Source organism: Chroicocephalus ridibundus, chromosome Z (genome assembly GCF_963924245.1).
Source record: "Chroicocephalus ridibundus chromosome Z, bChrRid1.1, whole genome shotgun sequence".
Lineage (NCBI taxonomy): Eukaryota > Metazoa > Chordata > Aves > Charadriiformes > Laridae > Chroicocephalus > Chroicocephalus ridibundus.
Window position 1 is genome coordinate 73,671,777 of NC_086316.1, and position 19,271 is coordinate 73,691,047.

Genomic DNA, 19,271 nt, shown 5'->3' on the forward strand with positions numbered 1-19,271 from the left:
AGCATCGAAAGTGGAAGGCTGCTGTGTGGAGTCCTACACGACGGGTTGCAGAAGCCAGTGAGGGACAGGGTGAATCGAGCCAGTTTGCAGAGGTGAAGGCTATTCAGCTGGCTTTGGACATTGCTGAGCGAGAAAAATGGCCAGTACTTTATCTCTACACTGACTCATGGATGGCGGCAAATGCTCTGTGGGGGTGGTTACAGCAGTGGAAGCAGGGCAACTGGCAGCGCAGAGGCAAACCCATCTGGGCTGCTGACCTATGGCAAGATATTGCTGCCCGGATAGAGAATCTGGTTGTCAAAGTACGCCATGTAGATGCCCATGTACCGAAGAATCGGGCCACAGAGGAACATCAGAACAACCAGCAGGTGGATCGGGCCGCTAGGATTGAAGTGGCTCAGGTGGATCTGGACTGGCAACGTAAGGGTGAACTATTCATAGCTCAGTGGGCCCATGACTCCTCAGGCCATCAAGGGAGAGATGCGACATATAGATGGGCTCGTGACCGAGGGGTGGACTTGACCATGGACACTATTGCACAGGTCATCCATGAATGTGAGACATGCGCTGCGATCAGGCAAGCCAAGCGTTTGAAGCCTCTTTGGTATGGAGGGCGATGGCTGAAATACAAATATGGGGAGGCCTGGCAGATTGATTATATCACACTGCCACAAACCCGTCAAGGCAAGCGCTATGTGCTCACAATGGTGGAAGCAACCACTGGATGGCTGGAAACATACCCTGTGCCCCATGCCACTGCCTGGAACACTATCCTGGGCCTTGAAAAGCAAGTCCTGTGGCGACATGGTACCCCAGAGAGAATTGAGTCGGACAACGGGACTCATTTCCGAAACAGCCTCATAGACACCTGGGCCAAAGAGCATGGTATCGAGTGGGTGTATCACATCCCTTATCACGCACCAGCCTCTGGGAAGATAGAACGATACAATGGACTGTTAAAAACTACACTGAGAGCAATGGGTGGTGGGACTTTAAAACACTGGGATACACATTTAGCAAAAGCTACCTGGCTAGTTAACACCAGGGGATCTAACAATCGGGCTGGCCCTGCCCAATCAAAACTTCCATGTACTGTAGAAGGGGATAAAGTCCCTGTAGTGCACATGAAGAATATGCTAGGGAAGACAGTCTGGGTTAGTCCTGCCTCAGGCAAAGGCAAACCCATCCGTGGGATTGCTTTTGCCCAAGGACCTGGGTGCACTTGGTGGGTGATGCGGCAGGATGGGGAAGTCCGATGTGTACCTCATGGGGATCTGATTTTGGGCGAGAATAGCCAATGAATCAGATTGTGTGCTGTTAATTGCTAAGTAACACTGTCACTGTATGTCCTCATTGCTATAATTACTATCAGTTGTACTACAAGTAAGGCACAGGGATGATGGGATAAGAACTGATCTCAGCAGCTGGCGCCCAGCAGTTTCCTCAAGATCTACATCTTCAGCCCACGGACCACCTGCATGAGCCACACCAGGTGCACCAGTCACAAGCTCCGAAAAATACAGCATGCAACAGACCAGCACCACCCAGCATCTCACCTGCCCTGAGAGACTGTTCTAACAGATGGAGCCCAAAGCCGTGGATTAAAAGAACTCAATGGACACTTTGAAGGGATGGCCCATAAACTAAGGGTATTATATGTGTGTGTATATATATATATATATATATATATATAACAGGGGAAAGTGGTGGCAATTCATTGGAACCTGCTGGGCATGGCATAGATGGTATGGAATAAGGGGTGGATAATGTCCTGGTTCTGGTGGGGATAGGGTTAATTTTTCCTGGTATTCCATGCCATGTGAGCCACACCCACCCTGAGCTGCCGGGGGAGGGGGCAGGAAGTTGCTGCTTAAAAGCGGGCTGGGGCGTCCCAGGTCCGGCCGGTCGGCGAGCGGTGGGGAGCGGCGGTGCGGGGAGCGGCGGTTCCGTAATCGCGTTTGTGTATTCCCCTATCCGTGTTGTTATTGTTGTTGTTTGCCTGTTCCCTTTGCTGTTCTGTTAAACTGCCTTTGTCCCAACCCAAGAGTCTTGCCTTTTCTTACGATCCTTCCTGTATTAGGAAGGCACGTGCGAGCGGCACGTGGTTCTTTGTTGCCATCTGAGGCTAAACCACGACAACAAGAAAAGACTGTCTCTCAAAGGTAATTAAAACATGATTTACTTTTGGAACAGTGATGTCCTTCATGCCACTCACCCCACCTCCTTATACAATTGAGATCCAAAAGAAAGAAAAGAAAAATGAATACTATGTACATGATAAATACAAAGGATTTGGCATTGGAATATGCTCCAAAATTTATTTTTGGTTCAGCCTCCAAGGCACGATCATTCTGGTTCAAATGAAAATATATAATTTCTACTAACTGCTATTGACAATAGTTCTGTGAAAAAGTCCTTTAAGAGTGCATTTGTGGAGGTTTCTAAAGCTTTTTTGTACCATTGTCAGACTCATTTTATTAAACAACAGCTGATTCAATTGCAGTTAAAAAAAATTTACAGAGACCTATTGTTTCATTTAATAGCTATGAGCATTGAATTCTAGCTCAGTACCTTGCAGAAACATGCAAACATGGCAATGATGGACTGGCACACAGACAAAATAACTTTAGGACAAGGAAGTGCTGCCATTTATACATTGTGAATCCTTTCCAAAATTCTCCCTCCTCCCCGCACTCCCCTTCAGTAATAGCAGCAGCTTCTTTAAATAACAGCCCATTTGAACGCTTGCTCTTGTGGAAAGTGCCTGCTCTTGTGGAAAGTGCCGTACATGAATGAATCCTATCCCCTCCTGAAAAGGCTCTCTTTGAAAACCCTTTTTTGTTAGTTTAAGTGGGATTTAAATGATCAAATTCCAAACTGGAAAGCACTGTTTTGTTGTTTAAGGAAGCTGGACAGAAAAAGCCTATCTGGCAGAATAAGACTACAATGGCAGAGTCAGATTTCTAGATAGGTTCTATTACAAGGGTGCTTGGCAATAGTCTGTGCTGTGTAAGTGGGAGCAACAATGGGGTTGTGTCAACTTATGCCAAAGGTGGATTTGCTCCATGGCCTTAAAATTGATTTATTGTTTTTAGAAAGGACTGAGTCAGAGGCAGGGTGGTGGTGTGGAAAGTGAGGCAAGTCTTAAAAAACTCATTTCATTACTCTGATGAGATTTCTTTTTTAATACTTTTTTTTAAGAGGTATTGCTGGAGAATTAAATCTCCTGATGAAAATCTGTGAACACTACCTCTAAGAAATCTACTGGTTAATTTAAGCGTCTCTATTCTATTACATGTAGGCAAGCCACAAATAAAAGGACTTATAGGACAGAGGCAAAAGAAAACAGGTGAAATTTAGGTGGTGGTTATGTCCACAACTGAGCCAGAGCTGGAGCACATCATAGTAGGACTCAGTGGCATGATGCATACAGTACTCAACAGGACAAATACATAAAATCTAGGGTTGTAGTCTCTGTTCCTCTCAGGTCAAACACTTTATATTAAGAAGCCACTTGATTATAAACAAGAAACTTAGAATACCGCTTTAAGTATGACAAATTAAAGAGACTCTCAACCTTCTGTTTAAAATAATGTACTATATTACTACATTTCAAATAAAGATGTGGGCAGTATCGAGAATTTTGTTTACAGGGTTATATAACAAAAAAATGAAAAAGAAAAGATCTTAAAAAAAACATTAGAGAAACACCTTAGAGGAAGAGACCTAACAAACCTGTACTGCAACACGTAATTGTTTCTCCTTTTTTGCTTTCAAGCACATTCCAAAGTCTTTAATCACATTATGCACATTGTTATATAATCAAATCCATTATGTTCTTCTGGTTAGTCACCTTCAGCCTAATTATGTAAACAAATGCATCAATATATACTTACAGGAATCAATAGGCCACTCATCCAAAGAGCTCCCTTCCCACATGACACTGCAGACCACCTTCTAAAATGGAACCAGTAAAATCTGAGCACAATGGTGGACAGTTGTCCCCAAAAGACCTCTCCACATTGCACTTTCCCCAGCATGAGTCTCCCATGTTACAGATGGGGTAGCTGACAAACTGATACCATGCTCCTGCAGGACACTAACAGACCTCAGTGCTGGGCTGCAGCAGCGTCTATGCCTCTAAGCAGAGCTTCTGAGATAGTGCAAAACAGCTACATGAGGTACCCAGAGTCACCGTGCAGGAATGAAGCCTTGGCATCACACTGCAAACATAGGAGAAACAAGCCTACCTACACAGAAATGATGGCTGTACTTCATTTTGCACGCACTAAAAAAAGACTCTGAAGAGGGAAAAATGCAATCAAACCACTGCCCATTACTAATAAGCCATACTGGGCAACATTTCTGCGTCATGATACTCTGGTAGCTACGTCTCTCCAGATCAGCGTCATTGTTTCTACCCCTGTCAGTCTCTATCTTTCAAAACTGAGAAAGAAATAACCTGAGTAGGTCTGCTAAGTTTCCCAATGCACTGGGAACAGAATGAGAGCTGACACGCTGTACTTCTGTATCACAGCAATAATATTTTTTCTTTGTTCTCTCTGAAGCTTTCTTTTAAACCCCTACACAGAAATACCTAAAAAAGTAAATGAAAATTAAATGAGTATACAGAACAAGCAAAGCCAGAGTTCTTCATAGTATTAATTTACATTTGTTCCAAGCAATTAAAAGAAGTAGTTGTATCTGTATTATTAGTAACTGCATCACTACTATAAATATATTGTCATCAACTTCTTTGTAGTTGCAAGTAAAGAGGAAAAAAGGGGAATTTTGTAGTGTGTCCCTGTAAAGCTGAGAATCATTGCATGAGATCCCTACAGTTACAACAATCCTATTTCTTAGAGTTAAGTGGCTTATGTGTACTCATTGATAACTTCAGTTTTGGTTGCTTCCCTACAAAAATTCATAGTATCAAATTATATATGAAATCTTCCAAATAGATGTTACATTGGATACAGTGCAGCTTAAGAATCTAGCTCTGAAGTTACATTGAATGTAAAAACATGAGATGCTAGACATAGCTGTAATTCAGAAGATTCAACAGAAGCCATTCTCTGATTATACCCAAAAGAAAAACATACACATGCAACTTGTTAAAATTAAAAATATATTAAAGTGTGGAGAAAGCCCACTTGAAGTAATTGGAGGACTTGGACTTCTGCAGTAAGATGTTGCAGGTCATTATGAATCACGGCCATTACTCAGTTTTGTCAGACGCAGAGTAGAAATAGAGCAGATGCAGGAAACTGAAACAGACCAAGCATGGTCTTAGGGCCATGGTTTAGTGGTGGACTTGGCAGTGTTACATTAACGGTTGGACTTGATGATCTCAAAGGTCTCTTCCAACCTTAATGATTCCATGCTTCTAAGAAGCAGAGTGTGACTCAGTAAATGTACCCCAGAGGTAATTCATTAGAACTTATTTTGTATAAACTGCCTGGTGCTGAGTCTCCCAAGACTAGAAACTGTTATCCTTTCTCGCCATCTATCCAGAATTTTATGAAGGCTTTGGTTCTGTCACAGGATGCCTATTTCTCATTTATCCATTTAATCATCTTCCTGGGCCCCAAAAACCAAGGTTTAAGGATAGCCATCTCTTGGCTGTAATTTTCTTACTGGAATCTTTTATCTTTCACAATTCAGAATGTTCTCAGGAGAACAAGAGGAAGAACAGAAGAAGAAAGAGCTATATATAAAATATATTGAGACTGCAAGAGAAATCTCATTCACACAAAACTTTCATTGCCAAACTTCAATCAAAACAAGGAACAGTTGCAAGAACCATTAGCATCTGCAAGATTTTAAAACCCAATCACCATAGTTCAAACTAACCCATTAGAATGAAAAATTTATCTTCATTTCTATGTCATTAAAGTAATGTCCATGGAGAAAAAATAGCCCCAAAGATTAATGCCTTTTGGACTCTGCAATCTGCAATGTGCCGTGAAATTCCCAAGTCCCAAAATACACTGTCCTAAAATGGCCTCAATCTACCCAGCAGTACAGCATCAAGTTATCTCAATCGGTTTCTGATTCTGGAATGGATTTTTAAACATAGAATTACAGACACAGACTACCAGGAAGGAGCTTTCCAGAATGTATCATGCTTCAGATGAAAAAGAAAACATTTTCAGGATGGTCTCTGGTTCCTAATTCCTGTAAATGGTGTACACATCCAAGGCTGTTTCTTTCCCCCCTTGTGCTTAAATCACAAGTGTAAGTTGGACTTACGCAGTTTTGCCCTCACTATCTTGCTTGGTGGCACTGGCTCCTTTTTTACCCAGCAATGAAGCCACTTTCTCAGGATCGCCATTCTCCACTGCCTGCAGCAGTCGATCATCGTTCTTATTCCACTCATTGGTCTGGAGTAAAAGAAAAAGAAAGGAGAAACATTATTAGTAACAGTACTGTGTCCAGGCTTTCCTGAACAATCCTGCATACATTTATCACCATTGAAAGCTGAAACAAAAGCCCAACCCAGAGAAAGCTGCATAAAAGCTGTATAGCACAGGCTCCCAAGGACTCAACGGTTCAATCTAGAGATGACCTCTAACATGGAAACTCTGTAGAAGAGTAATGCAGGAAAAAGCCCTTTTGTTCTTACTGTATTTTTTAAACATCTCCTTCATTTGTCTAGTGCTGGTTTCTATTCTGAAGCTGCACTGGCCCCATGGGACCTTCATCACATATATCATGTGGATAAGCAATGAGGTGCCCCAGCTGATTCACACCCCACCCTAACAACACAGGCCAGCCAAAACTTTCCACATTCAAGGCTTTTCCCAGATCACACTTTGTAGAGCGTAACAGGTTAAGATACTGACCTTTGCAGACTGTAACTAGTTTTACTGACCTCCCACATTTGTCTTTAAAACAAGCACATCAACCATTCAGACAGACACACACCCCTAGTACTGCTGAAAGAAAAGACGATCGCTCTACATTTAATCTTTCCAAACTTTACCCACTAAGTCTTTCTCCTCCTTCTCATCAGCAGAATCAGTGAAAGAACACTATTTCCCAATGTGATGATTCCTTCACCCCCGCCCACTCACCCACCCTGAGTCCATGTCTCAGGACATGGACTATTTCCTCTACCAGACCTCCAAGCTGGATCTAGCAAGACATTAAGAAAACAGAGGACAGTTAACCTTCTGTATTCCTTGTGATCACCACAAAACAAGCTCTGGAAAAGGAGAAGTTGCATCCATGCCTTCTAGTCTGGACTAACAACAGGGCTCAGTCTTCAGAAGGAGCAATCTGGTGCAGTGGAAAGCTGCATTGAGATTAGTGTTAGCACCCCACTACACTCAGGAGAATTATCTTCAACAGACTATGGCTTTCTCTTTGACATCAGTCATCTCATCTCCAGCATGACTACTCTATTAATCAGCACTCAATTTCTACACAACTTCCACAATGATTAAATTCATATTAATACACTCCTTGAGAAATACTCTTTGTAAAGTTCTTTATCTTACGAAGTAAAACACTTTGTCCTGATGCTTGAACACAGACTTTTTTGTCCCTAGCTGCACAAAAAATTTGATGTTTATCTGTCACAAATTGTGAGCAAAAGTGTATGAGGTGCACACTGGTATGAACTAACTCCACAGGCTGTGCACACCTTGAAAACCAGAACAGGAGGAAAGTGTTCCAGGTTACTAGTTATTTACAAACCAAATAAATAAAAAAGACCAAAACATTACAGAGAGCGCAGTCTGAGCAGGAGAGCAGATAGGAGCTGAAAGAACACCACTTGGAACCAAGAGTGTGAAAGGGAGCTCTGCCAAAGGAAGTGGCATGCAGAAGACAAAGACCAACTGCTGACTGTTACAGCAGTGGTGTGACTGGTGGATAAATGCGTATCACGCAGGTTTATAGTCTTTATTCTTATAGCACTGGAGTAAACCTCTGTAGATTCTAGAGCATTAATTACATCAGCAAAAAAAAATTGTTTCCCCCAGCAGTATTTAGACTCCAAGACAATGTGTGGCGAGCCAAGCACCAGGCTCCACCTAAAATGAAACTCATTGCATAGTCTTCATTTGAGGAATTTCAAGCTTTAAAGAGAGCCTATTATTAAAAGCAGATGTTAAAAAAAATACATCTTACTTGTAAAAAAAATCCTTCAGAGCTAACACTGTTTGTTTGACAGCATATTATGCCTTTTGTTCTGGAGTTTGGCCTGTTTTTTATTATTCAGTCATATAAATAAGTTATAATTTTATAATTCAGTCATATAAGCTTGAGAGGTGGGCCTGTGTGAACCTCATGAAGTTCAACTAGGCCAAGGTGCAAGGTCCTGCACCTGGGTCATGGCAATCCCAGGCACAAATACAGGTTGGGCAGAGAATGGCTTGAGAGCAGCCCTGAGGAGAAGGACTTGGGGGTGTTGGTGTACAAGAAGCTCAACATGAGCTGGCAACGTGCACTTGCAGCCCAGAAAGCCAATCACATCCTGGGCTGCATCAAAAGCAGCGTGGCCAGCAGGGCGAGGGAGGTGATTCTGCGCCTCTGCTCCGCTCTGGTGAGACCCCACCTGGGGTACTGCATCCAGCTCTGGAGTCCTCAGCACAAAAAGGACATGGAGCTGTTGGAACAGGTCCAGAGGAGGGCCACGAGGATGATCAGAGGGCCGGAACACCTCTCTCTCTGAGGACAGGCTGAGACTGTTGGGGTTGTTCAGCCTGAAGAAGAGAATGCTGCAGGGGAGACCCTAGAGCCCCTTCCAGTACCTAAACAGAGGGCCTACAGAAAAGATGGTGAGGGACTCTTTATCAGGGAGTGTAGCAATAGGACAAGGGGTAACGGTTTTAAACTGAAGAAGGGGAGATTTATATTAGGTATTAGGAAGAAATTCTTTACCCTGAGGGTGGTGAGGCACTGGAACAGGTTGCCCAGGGAAGCTGTGGATGCCCAATTCCTGGAGGTGTTCAAGGCCAGGCTGGATGGGACTTTGAGCAGCCTGGTCTGGTGGGAGGTGTCCCTGCCCAGGGCAGGGGGGTTAGAACTAGATGATCTTTAAGGTCCCTTTCAACCTGAACCATTCTATCATTCTATGATTCTATATTTAAATTTAGGATATCTGATGAATCACCGTTACCCACACATCACCAAGATGACCCTCAAGCATTGGTAGCACTTAACTATTGCACTTTTTTCTTCCTCTTCCTCCCCTCCCCTTACCCCCACCCCCCCAAAATCTTGGAAAAGAAAGGAGGAGATAGCAGGTAATAAGGTAATCTACACACACATGTCTAACCCAATACTAACCTGCACTTTGGAAAAGAAATACAACACTTAATTTAAGATTTTTTCATTACCTGAAATAACCAGTTTACTTCTGAAACATGAAACAGAATAAGCTACAGGAAAATGTTAAGATTAAGGCCTGCTGAAAATCTTTGGCAGAACAGCTTTCAGAAGACCATTCAGCTTTTAGTACAAAAATGGCCGCATCTTCAAGAAGTGGTTTCATGAATATTCCTTCAGTATTCAGTATTAAATTGAAAACTTATTGTCACATAATCCAATATCTAGTATTCTGCTATAAGCAAGCAAGCACACTAATGCCAACCCCTAAATTTAAGAAGAACTGAGATAGTCAATTTGCCATTTGAGAAGCTGCTGTGATAACTATATCCCTGTCTATAATAACACTACCATTAACATCCCAGACCTGAGACAAACACAGCTGGGTCCCATATTACCCCTTAGTATTTATTTAGTGTGAAAGCTGCATGGAGGAGATATATAGATATTAATGGGGAAGCCAGGAGTGTTGTGAAAGTAATTCTGATGTTGCAGAATGATGCTATGTTTATGCTAACAGTAAAACATTTTATGATTTATGGTATTAGTCTCTTACAAGAAAAGAGACTTTAATTCACCATTACTGCAGTTTTCAACCATACCTTTTTGGTAACAAGAAAACCCACACACATACTAAAAACAATTAAAGAAAGATTTAATGATGCCTAGTTCAAAAATTCCATCCTACTTAATTACAACCAAACAGATTCCCTTCCATTTTAGAGCTAAACAGAACTGAACTTGGACAAACCGTTAAGTAATGCAGTCTCTCACACGGACCCTGAAAACACTCAGTTCTGTCAGATCCATCTCAGTGTCAAGGAAACGCTATCAGAGTACATTTCCTTATTTTTCACGCAAAGCTGGCAATTCTTTTTCCTGCTTAGAGGAAAGTGGTAGAGACTAAAGGCTAGGATAGGAAGATCTGTATTTGGTAGTCATTTTAGACCCCTGTTTTCAGTTCTGTATCTAATTAGCGTCTCTTTTTCTAAGCACTGTGACTCAGAGTTGTGAAAGGAATGAATAATTTTAGAGACTGCCACAAACCTAATCCACTTACATTAGTTCTTCCAATTGCATGTGTTCAGATTTCCTTACTGATGCTATAACATCTTTAACACTACTGTACCAGCAATTTTGTTTTGCTCATGGAAAAAAAAAAAGGATACACACAGTTTCCCTTTATCACTGTGCAGCAGTTATGCTCATTTATAAACTAAAATAGCTGTGTTCTACGTAAGATGTTTCAGAGTCATCACGCTGTATTGCCCATATAAAAGTTATGCATATTTTCATTAAAGCAATAAAGATTCCATTCTAGGGCACCAATAAACATGTCATTATTGTAGATGAAATGTCAATTTTATGTTCAAGCTCTCTCAACACTATACACATATAACTATAATGCAAGTTATATAAATCTATTTACAGACCTCATTTTATCCATAATTTCATTCTGAAAATAAATCTGTCCACACAGAAAAAAACAACTATGCAGGCATCAACTGTTGCTCAAGTATTCCTGATAGGATTGAAGCGTTTCTTTCTTCCCCACTATGTTCAGCATTGTACAGTGCATTTCAGAAGTTAAAGGTAAAGCTAATGAAATAAATGGCATGCAATGGACTCTCAAAAACAACCACTCCAATAGGGAATTGTAGCCCTACTATCAATCCTCTTCAGGGAAAAAAAAAATCTAGAAGGAAAGAGTATACATATGAGACCCAGAAAGACACCGTACACAGGAACTTAGCAAACAAGTAGAAGGCATTTAAGTCAGTAGGGCTTTCACAGTGCCAACCAAAAATTGCATAGCCACCGCTGCGCAGAGCAGACTGGAAAATACAGATCTCTGAACAGAGGCAGTGACTGTTGCACTACATACAATTTCTGAATATCTTGTAATATTAGCCTGGTTTTGACCCCGAAAGTCACACTTATTACCAAGTATCCAGTAAAGACTTGGGAGGTTAACTTCTGCTGGGATGATGCAAAACAAGAGTACTGCCAACTATGCTTAATATTGTTTTGTGTAAAAGCCACCTTGAAGTACCATTTATCACGCAGCACCAGCTTTTGTTTCTCTTAGAAATCATGCACATGAGGGAGGGAGGCTTTCTTCTGCGAGGAGTACTGGAAGGACTGAGGTGGCCAGCATAACTGGAGACCTTAACTTCATAAACACGCTGTATCAGTCTTCCTCCACCACAACCCCACAAACCGTCCCGTTCCATTTATCCAGACAGCCCAAACATTTCCATAAGGCCCCTTCTTCAGATGCCCGAGTGCCACATATCCTGCGCTGTCTATCACAAGGTTCCTCAGCACTCACCTCTTGCTTATATCTATACCCACTGACTCAACTTTCACATTTCATCCAAGTAGCACAGCACCATCCACCAAAGAGCCCTTGGGAAGTTTCAGTCCTGCTACTACCACTCTTTCAGGTAGCATAAATGAATGTTTCCTCTTATGTCAGAGATGCCTAGACGTGCATCATTCTGAGCAAACTCATGTAGGACACACCAAACTGAAGGTTAACAGAGTAGCAGCAGGGTATTCAGGAAAATCTCTTTAGTATAGTACCAGAGCAAGAAAAATATCCGATTCGAGCAGCTAAGCAGGTACTTTTCATCAGCCACAAAGCTAAGGATTTTGGGGTTTGTCCTTGTTTGTATTAAGAGTGTTGCAAATATGCAAGTTAGCCAAATGAGTAGTACAGCATGACACATGGTGCTATGCATGTAGCAGGCAAATAAGAAAACCTGAGCAGCTCAGTGTAAAGGTAAACACACATGTGTCATGAATTTGGAAGAATCTCATCCTAGAAAAGACTACACATGTGGAGTTTCTTTATCTCCACATCCCCCTTCTGTAGGCCACATGCCAAGCAGTGATCAACAGCCTTCCTTCAAACAATTAACATTCTGCAATAACAATGGTTTGTAAACACATGCAAAACTCAGCTGATGAAACACACATTTCAGCTTTATATAACAGAATCAGTACTCCACTCAGTACTACTTCAGGCTTGGGGTGATTTTTTTTTTTTTGGTGGGAGGGAGGGTTGATTTAGTTTGGGTTTGTTTTTGTGGTTTTTTTTAAACATGTGTATACTGTTCAGTTTAGGCAGCGATAATGGGCATTACGTATGAAGACAGAATGTAAAACTGATCTAAACTCAAGAAGTGCAAGTTTTTGGATAAAAAAAGAAATCTTCAGTCATGCCTAAGTCAGTCAATCTCTTCCTATTAATAGTAGTATAATTATGCAGGGGTTGAGATAATCCATCATCCATAATAAACCCTAACTGCAACTATAACCTGCCATGCTGAAGCAAGAAAACACAAATACAGTGACAGACGAAAGGATGGTAAGACAAAATCCAAACATCAGGTGGCTTAGCAGAGCTGGGTTTAAGTTTCTGACTGTAATTTAACATCCCTCTCAAGCATGCACTTTAGTCTTAATTTTCATTTTTCAGATAGAAAATTGTGCTGTATGGCCTCAGTCTGGTGCTGCTGTTACCAGCATCCCTCTGGTGACAGTTTAGTCTTTTCCATATTTAAACATTTAGGAACCTGGGAAAGAATTTGGCAGGAAAGAGCTAGCCAAGTTTGTAATGGAAAGCCATTCCTGCACAGGGCACTGTCTGGTCAAGGTTAACGAAGTAAGGCAGAGGGCAGAAGAGAACTGATTGACTTGGTTTGCACCATCAGTTTATGAGTAGTGATTAAAAAGGGCACGATACTCAAGTCAAATGCAGAGTGCGCACACCACCTTCAACAATCACCATCATGACAGGCTGAACTCTCAAAACTGCATCTCCATCAGCCACAGACACACACTTCAGCAGCAGTTGCTGACAGTAATTGTACCGACAATTGTTGACCATGTGTCTCCTCTAAGCTTCCTCTATGCACAGGTTATTTCCCCAGGAAACGTAGAGATAATTCTATGGTTACAAGATAATTCTATGGTAACAAAGTAGTTACCATACCCTTGGGGCTGAAACTATCCAGTAAAAATCCTTCATCATTGGGATCACACACAGCGTGCCAACAAGTTGACAGATTGTTTTGAGTCCAAAGAGAAACCTTCATATCAAAGCCTATTTTTTATAGCTAAAGCTTGTGCTATCTATTTTACACATTGTTTTCTCTGTCACAAAGTAAACATCCTCCTTTCTAGAAGACAAGCTTAAGAATTAAAAAATATTTTTTAGAGGTATCCATTCTTTTTTCATCATGACCACATCAGGATATTAAATCTCAGTTGCCTTTGAGATTATCAGTAAATGTCATGCAAGAAATAACATACAACAAGAGGTGATAGTTCTACTTAGCACTCGTACTCAGCGTTTTCCATGTGGAAGGACCTGAGCAAACATTAGCTGGACAACAACTTTGTTTCTTTATCTTTGGCATGCAGCCTACAGGAGATGATTTAAGTGACCTTGCATTGTTGCAAACCTACTGGAGACAGAGTTATGTTATCTCCACTGAAATCAGAACTGCAGGGAAGCTGAGAGGCAAATTGAAATTCCTGATAATTTCAAACTCAGCAACTCACTGTCTGAAAAGGAAAGGAATACTTAAAGACTGGCGTCACAAACAATCGCATGGCAAAGACACTGAACACCACTGCTTGACAAGGTCATCCACAAAAGTCCGTATGTGCTGGACTTCCCAAGAGAGTCTTAAAAACAAGAACAATCCCATTGTAGGGAAAGCATTCACTAAACAAAACATCCCTCAAAATTAAAACAACAGACAATGGCTTTTATCAGAAGAATAGCTTATCTGAAAGCTTTATAACCCAGGAGTCAGTGATACACGGGTAAGTAGCCTACACCTTTCCCTGCCCTTCATCCCCAATTTAAAGACTGAATTTGCCAGTAGCAAACTTGTGTGGTGGGAGTAGAAATCTCCCTCGCAGAGGGGCGGGATCTCGTTGAATTTACCAGCAACAGCTCACCGAAGTCTGTGGCAGCAGCTCCCAGGACATTCAGAGCTCAGCAGGTGACAGAAGCCGCTGCATCTGAGGCCCCTTTCAATTGCTGTGGCTCTAAATACTTCCTGTACCTTTTGAAGTCTGCCCATGGTGCATATACAGCACCAGTGGCATTGCAAGCCGACCTCTGTTGCACTGCACTCCACTGAGGCAGCATCCTGAAGGTCATGCCAAAAGATGCTATGTTCATTAACTTTACCACAAGTAAGGTCTTGACCTCTAATTAAGTTGTCAAAAAAGCAAAGCGTAACAATGGCTTTCAAAGTAATTCATAATGATATTATCTAAATGTCACTAATTGCTACAACAGAAATCACTTGGCCATCCATGTTCCCTGACAGCTAATAGTATTAATTATATTTACATAAGATGACAAAAAATTTGCAGCTCACATAGCTTATACATGCATTTCTTTAATGGTGGAAACAGCAGCAGGAATGCAAGTAACCCGTGAACATTTTACAGACAAGTGTTAATCCATTGTCCCCCTCTTGCTTCTTGAGCCTAGTTGGGGTAACTGTCCATGAAAAGTGCATGAGGTCTGTTTGACACTGGAGGCTGTATTTGTGTCAGACCATGAATTCCATTTGAACCGGACATAAAGCACCATGGGGAAGGCAGGAAGCAGTTGGAGTGAATGAACAAAATCGTAACAAAAGGCTAAGGGTAGACTGTCAGTAAACCTTGATAATTACCCATTCATTGGGTAGCTTCTGTAGATAAAGAAGTGATTATTACCCAAGCAAACCATTTTTTCATGCTGAACCCCAGAATAACGCAAGTGAACAGCAAGTCACTCAGCAGCACGCTTCTTTCAGCCAGTGAAGCTGCCCGGAAACTTTTCTGGCAAAAGGGGACTACAAGCTTTGAAATGAAAGAGTCTTTCACCAGCAGAGAAGGGGGAAGATGACCTGACTGAAATGGTCATCCGAAACTGCAAGTTTGTAGAGGAAAAAAAAAAAAAAGTCATGGAAAAAAAGTTAGTGTGGTCTTTGCTTAAACTGCAGCAGGCTGTGAGCTGTGCTCGAAGAACACTCAAGAGGGAAATGGAAAGAAATGCATTTAAGAGTTTCTTGTTTTCCTGAGATATTTGTGTTCCTGGTTAGTAAGTTTTTGTTTGATTGATTATTTTTTTTTTCTAAACCTGTGTTCGCTTTCACAATTTCAGTCAAGCCTTAAAATGCAGAGTAGCCATAAGGTCAGCATAGGGAATCTGCAGTTAATAAAGCGGAGATACATGGCCTTTTGTACCTCAACTGTTAGATTTCTTCTCTGTATAAAAGTAAGAAAGTGAACAGGCTGAGCCCAGAAGTCTGCAACAGAGGCCAAGAGAGCGTGACACAGTCCACCACAAAGGTAGACAGTTGGTCCACGTCTAGTAAGCTCTGAGTTATGCGGTGGAGTTCTGTGTGGGATGGGAGGCACACAGTTCACACATACTCCCTATTTCACTTCCCAGTAAAGGCCACAATGTATCTTTCCTTCAGCTACTACTTTTAAGTCTTTTAACAAGATTTCAGGCTTCAGCTGGGACAGAGTTAATTTCCTTTCTAGTGGTTGCTGTGTTTCAGATTTGGTATGAAAGGAATGTCAGTAATGCATACTGTTTTAGTTGTTGCCAGGTGTTGTTTATATTTTTCAAGAACTTTTTTCAGCTTCCCACAGAAGCTGAGAAGGAGCCCAGATAGAATGATGGAATGGCCAATGGAATATTCCATACCATAGATGTCATGCTGAGTATGTACATGGGGGTTTTCTGGGGGATAGGTACTCACAGTCACTGCTTGGGATGGTGCTAATTCACTGCGTGGTGAGAGTGACTTCTATCACTATTATTATTATTTTCCTTTTCTGTTATTGTTCTGTTAAACTGTCTTTATTTCAACCCACAAACTTTTTTCTTTCAGTTTCCTCTCCTTTTCTTCCTCTTCTCCCCACCCTTATAGGGGGAATGGGCTAGGGCATAAGCAAGTGACTGCATGGTACCAGCTGCTGGCTGGCATTGAACCACGACACAAGAAAAAATAAATCAATCTTTTCATTTGAGCAACAGTCAGATTTCCTGTTAACATCACATCTAGGTACTTCAGGGCTTCTGTTTTCTTTTAAGTAATTACTGATGTTTTCAAGTAACCAATTTCATTCCAGTGCAGATAAAGGAAAAGGAATGAGCAAAAAGCTCACAACATGTGAGGCATTAGAACAAAGTAAGAAAAACTACAACTAAATTATTATTAACATACAGCCAGAACATTGGCAATAAGTCCACTACTGTCCATTGTTTACCACCTCACGTATCACCAATACAGCAACAGGAGATTTATCTTTACTTTCAGATAGCAAAGGATGTAGCAGGAACCAAGCAACATGGAACCAATCATTCTCAGTAAGACAGAAGTAAAGCAAGAATTAATTGTGTATATTTGTATTAATGGAACAATGTTTGTCTTAACACAGGAAAAAACCACAAGGGACTCTTTAAAAATAAAAACCCAACCAATCCTTTTTGAAATGACCATCTCCTATTGTTCAGCCTTTTCTCATGGTTCTAAAGATTTGTGCTACAATGAACTCAGACGACTGTTCTTCTCATCTTGCAATTACTCAGTAATACTACCAAAACTAAAATACATCTAATGAATTACTAGACACATAGAAACTCTCTCCTTCAAAAAAAAAAAAAATCCACGGGTTGTCAAAACACAGAATTAAAAAAAAAAAAAAAGAAAACCAACCCACACTTCTCAAATGGTTATCCAAGGACCACCAAGAAACCTCAGGTTTCCCTTACACTTAAAAATAAAAATATATTAACAAGAAACTGATTATTAGCATGAGATGCACAGAAAAGACTACTTTCTAACAAAGTTTTAAGACTGAAAAACTACTGAATCAACAGATTTTAGTTATGTATCAGTGTCAAACTGCAATTTACATAAGGTCTTTCAAGTTTTCAGGATTTCTGCTGCACAACTGCTTCATGTCAGTTGAGAAAAAGAGAAATCATGAGATTTAAAGCGAAACTGGCGGGACAATCTAATCTCACCTTTTATCTGGTTAAGTATATTTCAGTGGTAAGCAGGCTGTAAGATACAGGGACAATGCCAACTATGCAAGCAAAGTTTGTTTATCCAGCTATTGTGTTGACTATCTTGCATTCCTCTATACTGTGTTAGACACAATGGTCTGTGTGGATCAGAGTGTGCCCTAGTGACCAGGACATACATTTGAACTCTCAGGTTAGAGACAGTGACAGGAACAGCCTGTTAGCTTTCAACATTCAATGCCATACACATACTGCTTACTTAGTGGATTGTTTTTAAATTCAGCACCACTTATTTCTTGGTATGAGTATCTGAGCTGACGACATCTACCCAGATTTTTAGTAACACCCTTTCTAAATAGTAAATTTAGTCAGAGAAAACAGCTACTTGATGGATCTTCTTGCTTCCAGATGGGCAAATGGACATCCATCCTGCTGGAACCCCCCCAACTGCAACACTATCTCATTTCTAGGACTGGCACATTGTAGACCCATGGCTCCATCTTTCCTCCTGTCTACTGCTAAACCTCTCCAAATGTTGCTTATATTGCCACTTCTGCATAGTAAGCTGGTTTTCATAAAGTTTAGAGCTGCTGTTCTTTTTTCCTCCCCATTACTCTGCAAAAGGGAAGAGACACACAAAGGCTAATTATGAAGTGTGCAGACAAGAAAAAGAAAATTCAACACCAAGCAGAACTGCACAAAGTCCAGAAATAATATATTTATTAATCAGGGTTACTACTGCTGTAAGAGGTATTCATAAGGTACCAGCTACCATGGCTGGTATTACAAACGTCTACACAATATCACAGCTCACAATGAAAGCTAATTCTTCTTTTTTCCCTTCTACTAGTAATCTACTTTACTTTGTCAAGTAAAGTAGATTATTTGATAAAGCTCAACCACCTTAACATTATCCACAAGTGCCAGAAAACATCTTAGATAGTCGTTTTTAAAACCACATTATTTTTTATACCTACTGTCATTGTAGGAAGCAATACAATTTCAAAATTTGTAAATAAATAGGTATTAAAATCTCAAAACTATTCAGAGTAGAGAAACAGTCTATTTATAGTTGAATTTGTCATTCTTGTAAAAGACATATCCACTGTTCCTGGGTTATAGCCTTCTATTCTGAAATCTATGACAAAGCCAAACAAAACACAGTGCATGCATAGAGACAAATCCCTATTCCAAGAAATTATTTTGTTTGGAGTCTTCAAGGGCTCAACTCAATCTCCAAAAGTATTTCACAACTACAAAAGGAGGCAGAAAAGTTTTACTCTCGCTCTGATCTTCATGAGGCCACTGATAGATGTTTGTGCCATGGATTGACCTCTAGATCTAATATTTGTCAGTCTCCAAAATCAAATATTAATAAAACAGCAAGCTAAGCTTAGCTGCTTTTGCTTCCATGGGTGCAGTGAAGGATAATCCAAGAGTCATAGGAAAGCTATACCTAAGATACATTCCCAGTTGGACTTAAGAGGTTGGGAAAGCAAGCAATTGTTTTGCATGAAAACAAAATCCACTTCAACAGCCAGAGAAGAGCATGTGAGATTTCACGCCACCACATCTTCCCACATTGTTTATCCTCCACATCATATGCACTGGGAATCAGACAAGTCTTTTTATGCGTCAGTCTCTCTGTATGTGGAACATCAACTGCCCACACGTGTCTCTTCTTAAGTAAAAGGATAGAAACAACAAGCAGGCACTCACCCTGCTTCCCTCCCTTAGGCCTCATCTGCAGAAGGCGCTCCATTTCTCTACGGGGATGAATAACAACATGCACAGCCCTTACACAGGTTATCTGTTCAGCAGTCATGGATGGCCTCACCTTTCATCTGTTGGGGGCCACAGCTGGCACGCCATCCTC

At 41.0% G+C, this 19,271-nt stretch overlaps 1 protein-coding gene across 6 annotated transcripts in view; it reads right to left on the minus strand.

The window, feature by feature from the left end:
- The window catches only part of RAI14 (retinoic acid induced 14), a 92,688-nt gene that overhangs the window by 35,010 nt on the left and 38,407 nt on the right, over window positions 1-19,271 (minus strand). For all 6 annotated transcript variants that reach the window (XM_063320498.1, XM_063320497.1, XM_063320496.1 and 3 more), the window contains exon 3: window positions 6,253-6,383. In XM_063320498.1, coding sequence (XP_063176568.1) covers window positions 6,253-6,383 — 131 coding nt within the window. The remainder of the gene's footprint in view (window positions 1-6,252; window positions 6,384-19,271) is intronic.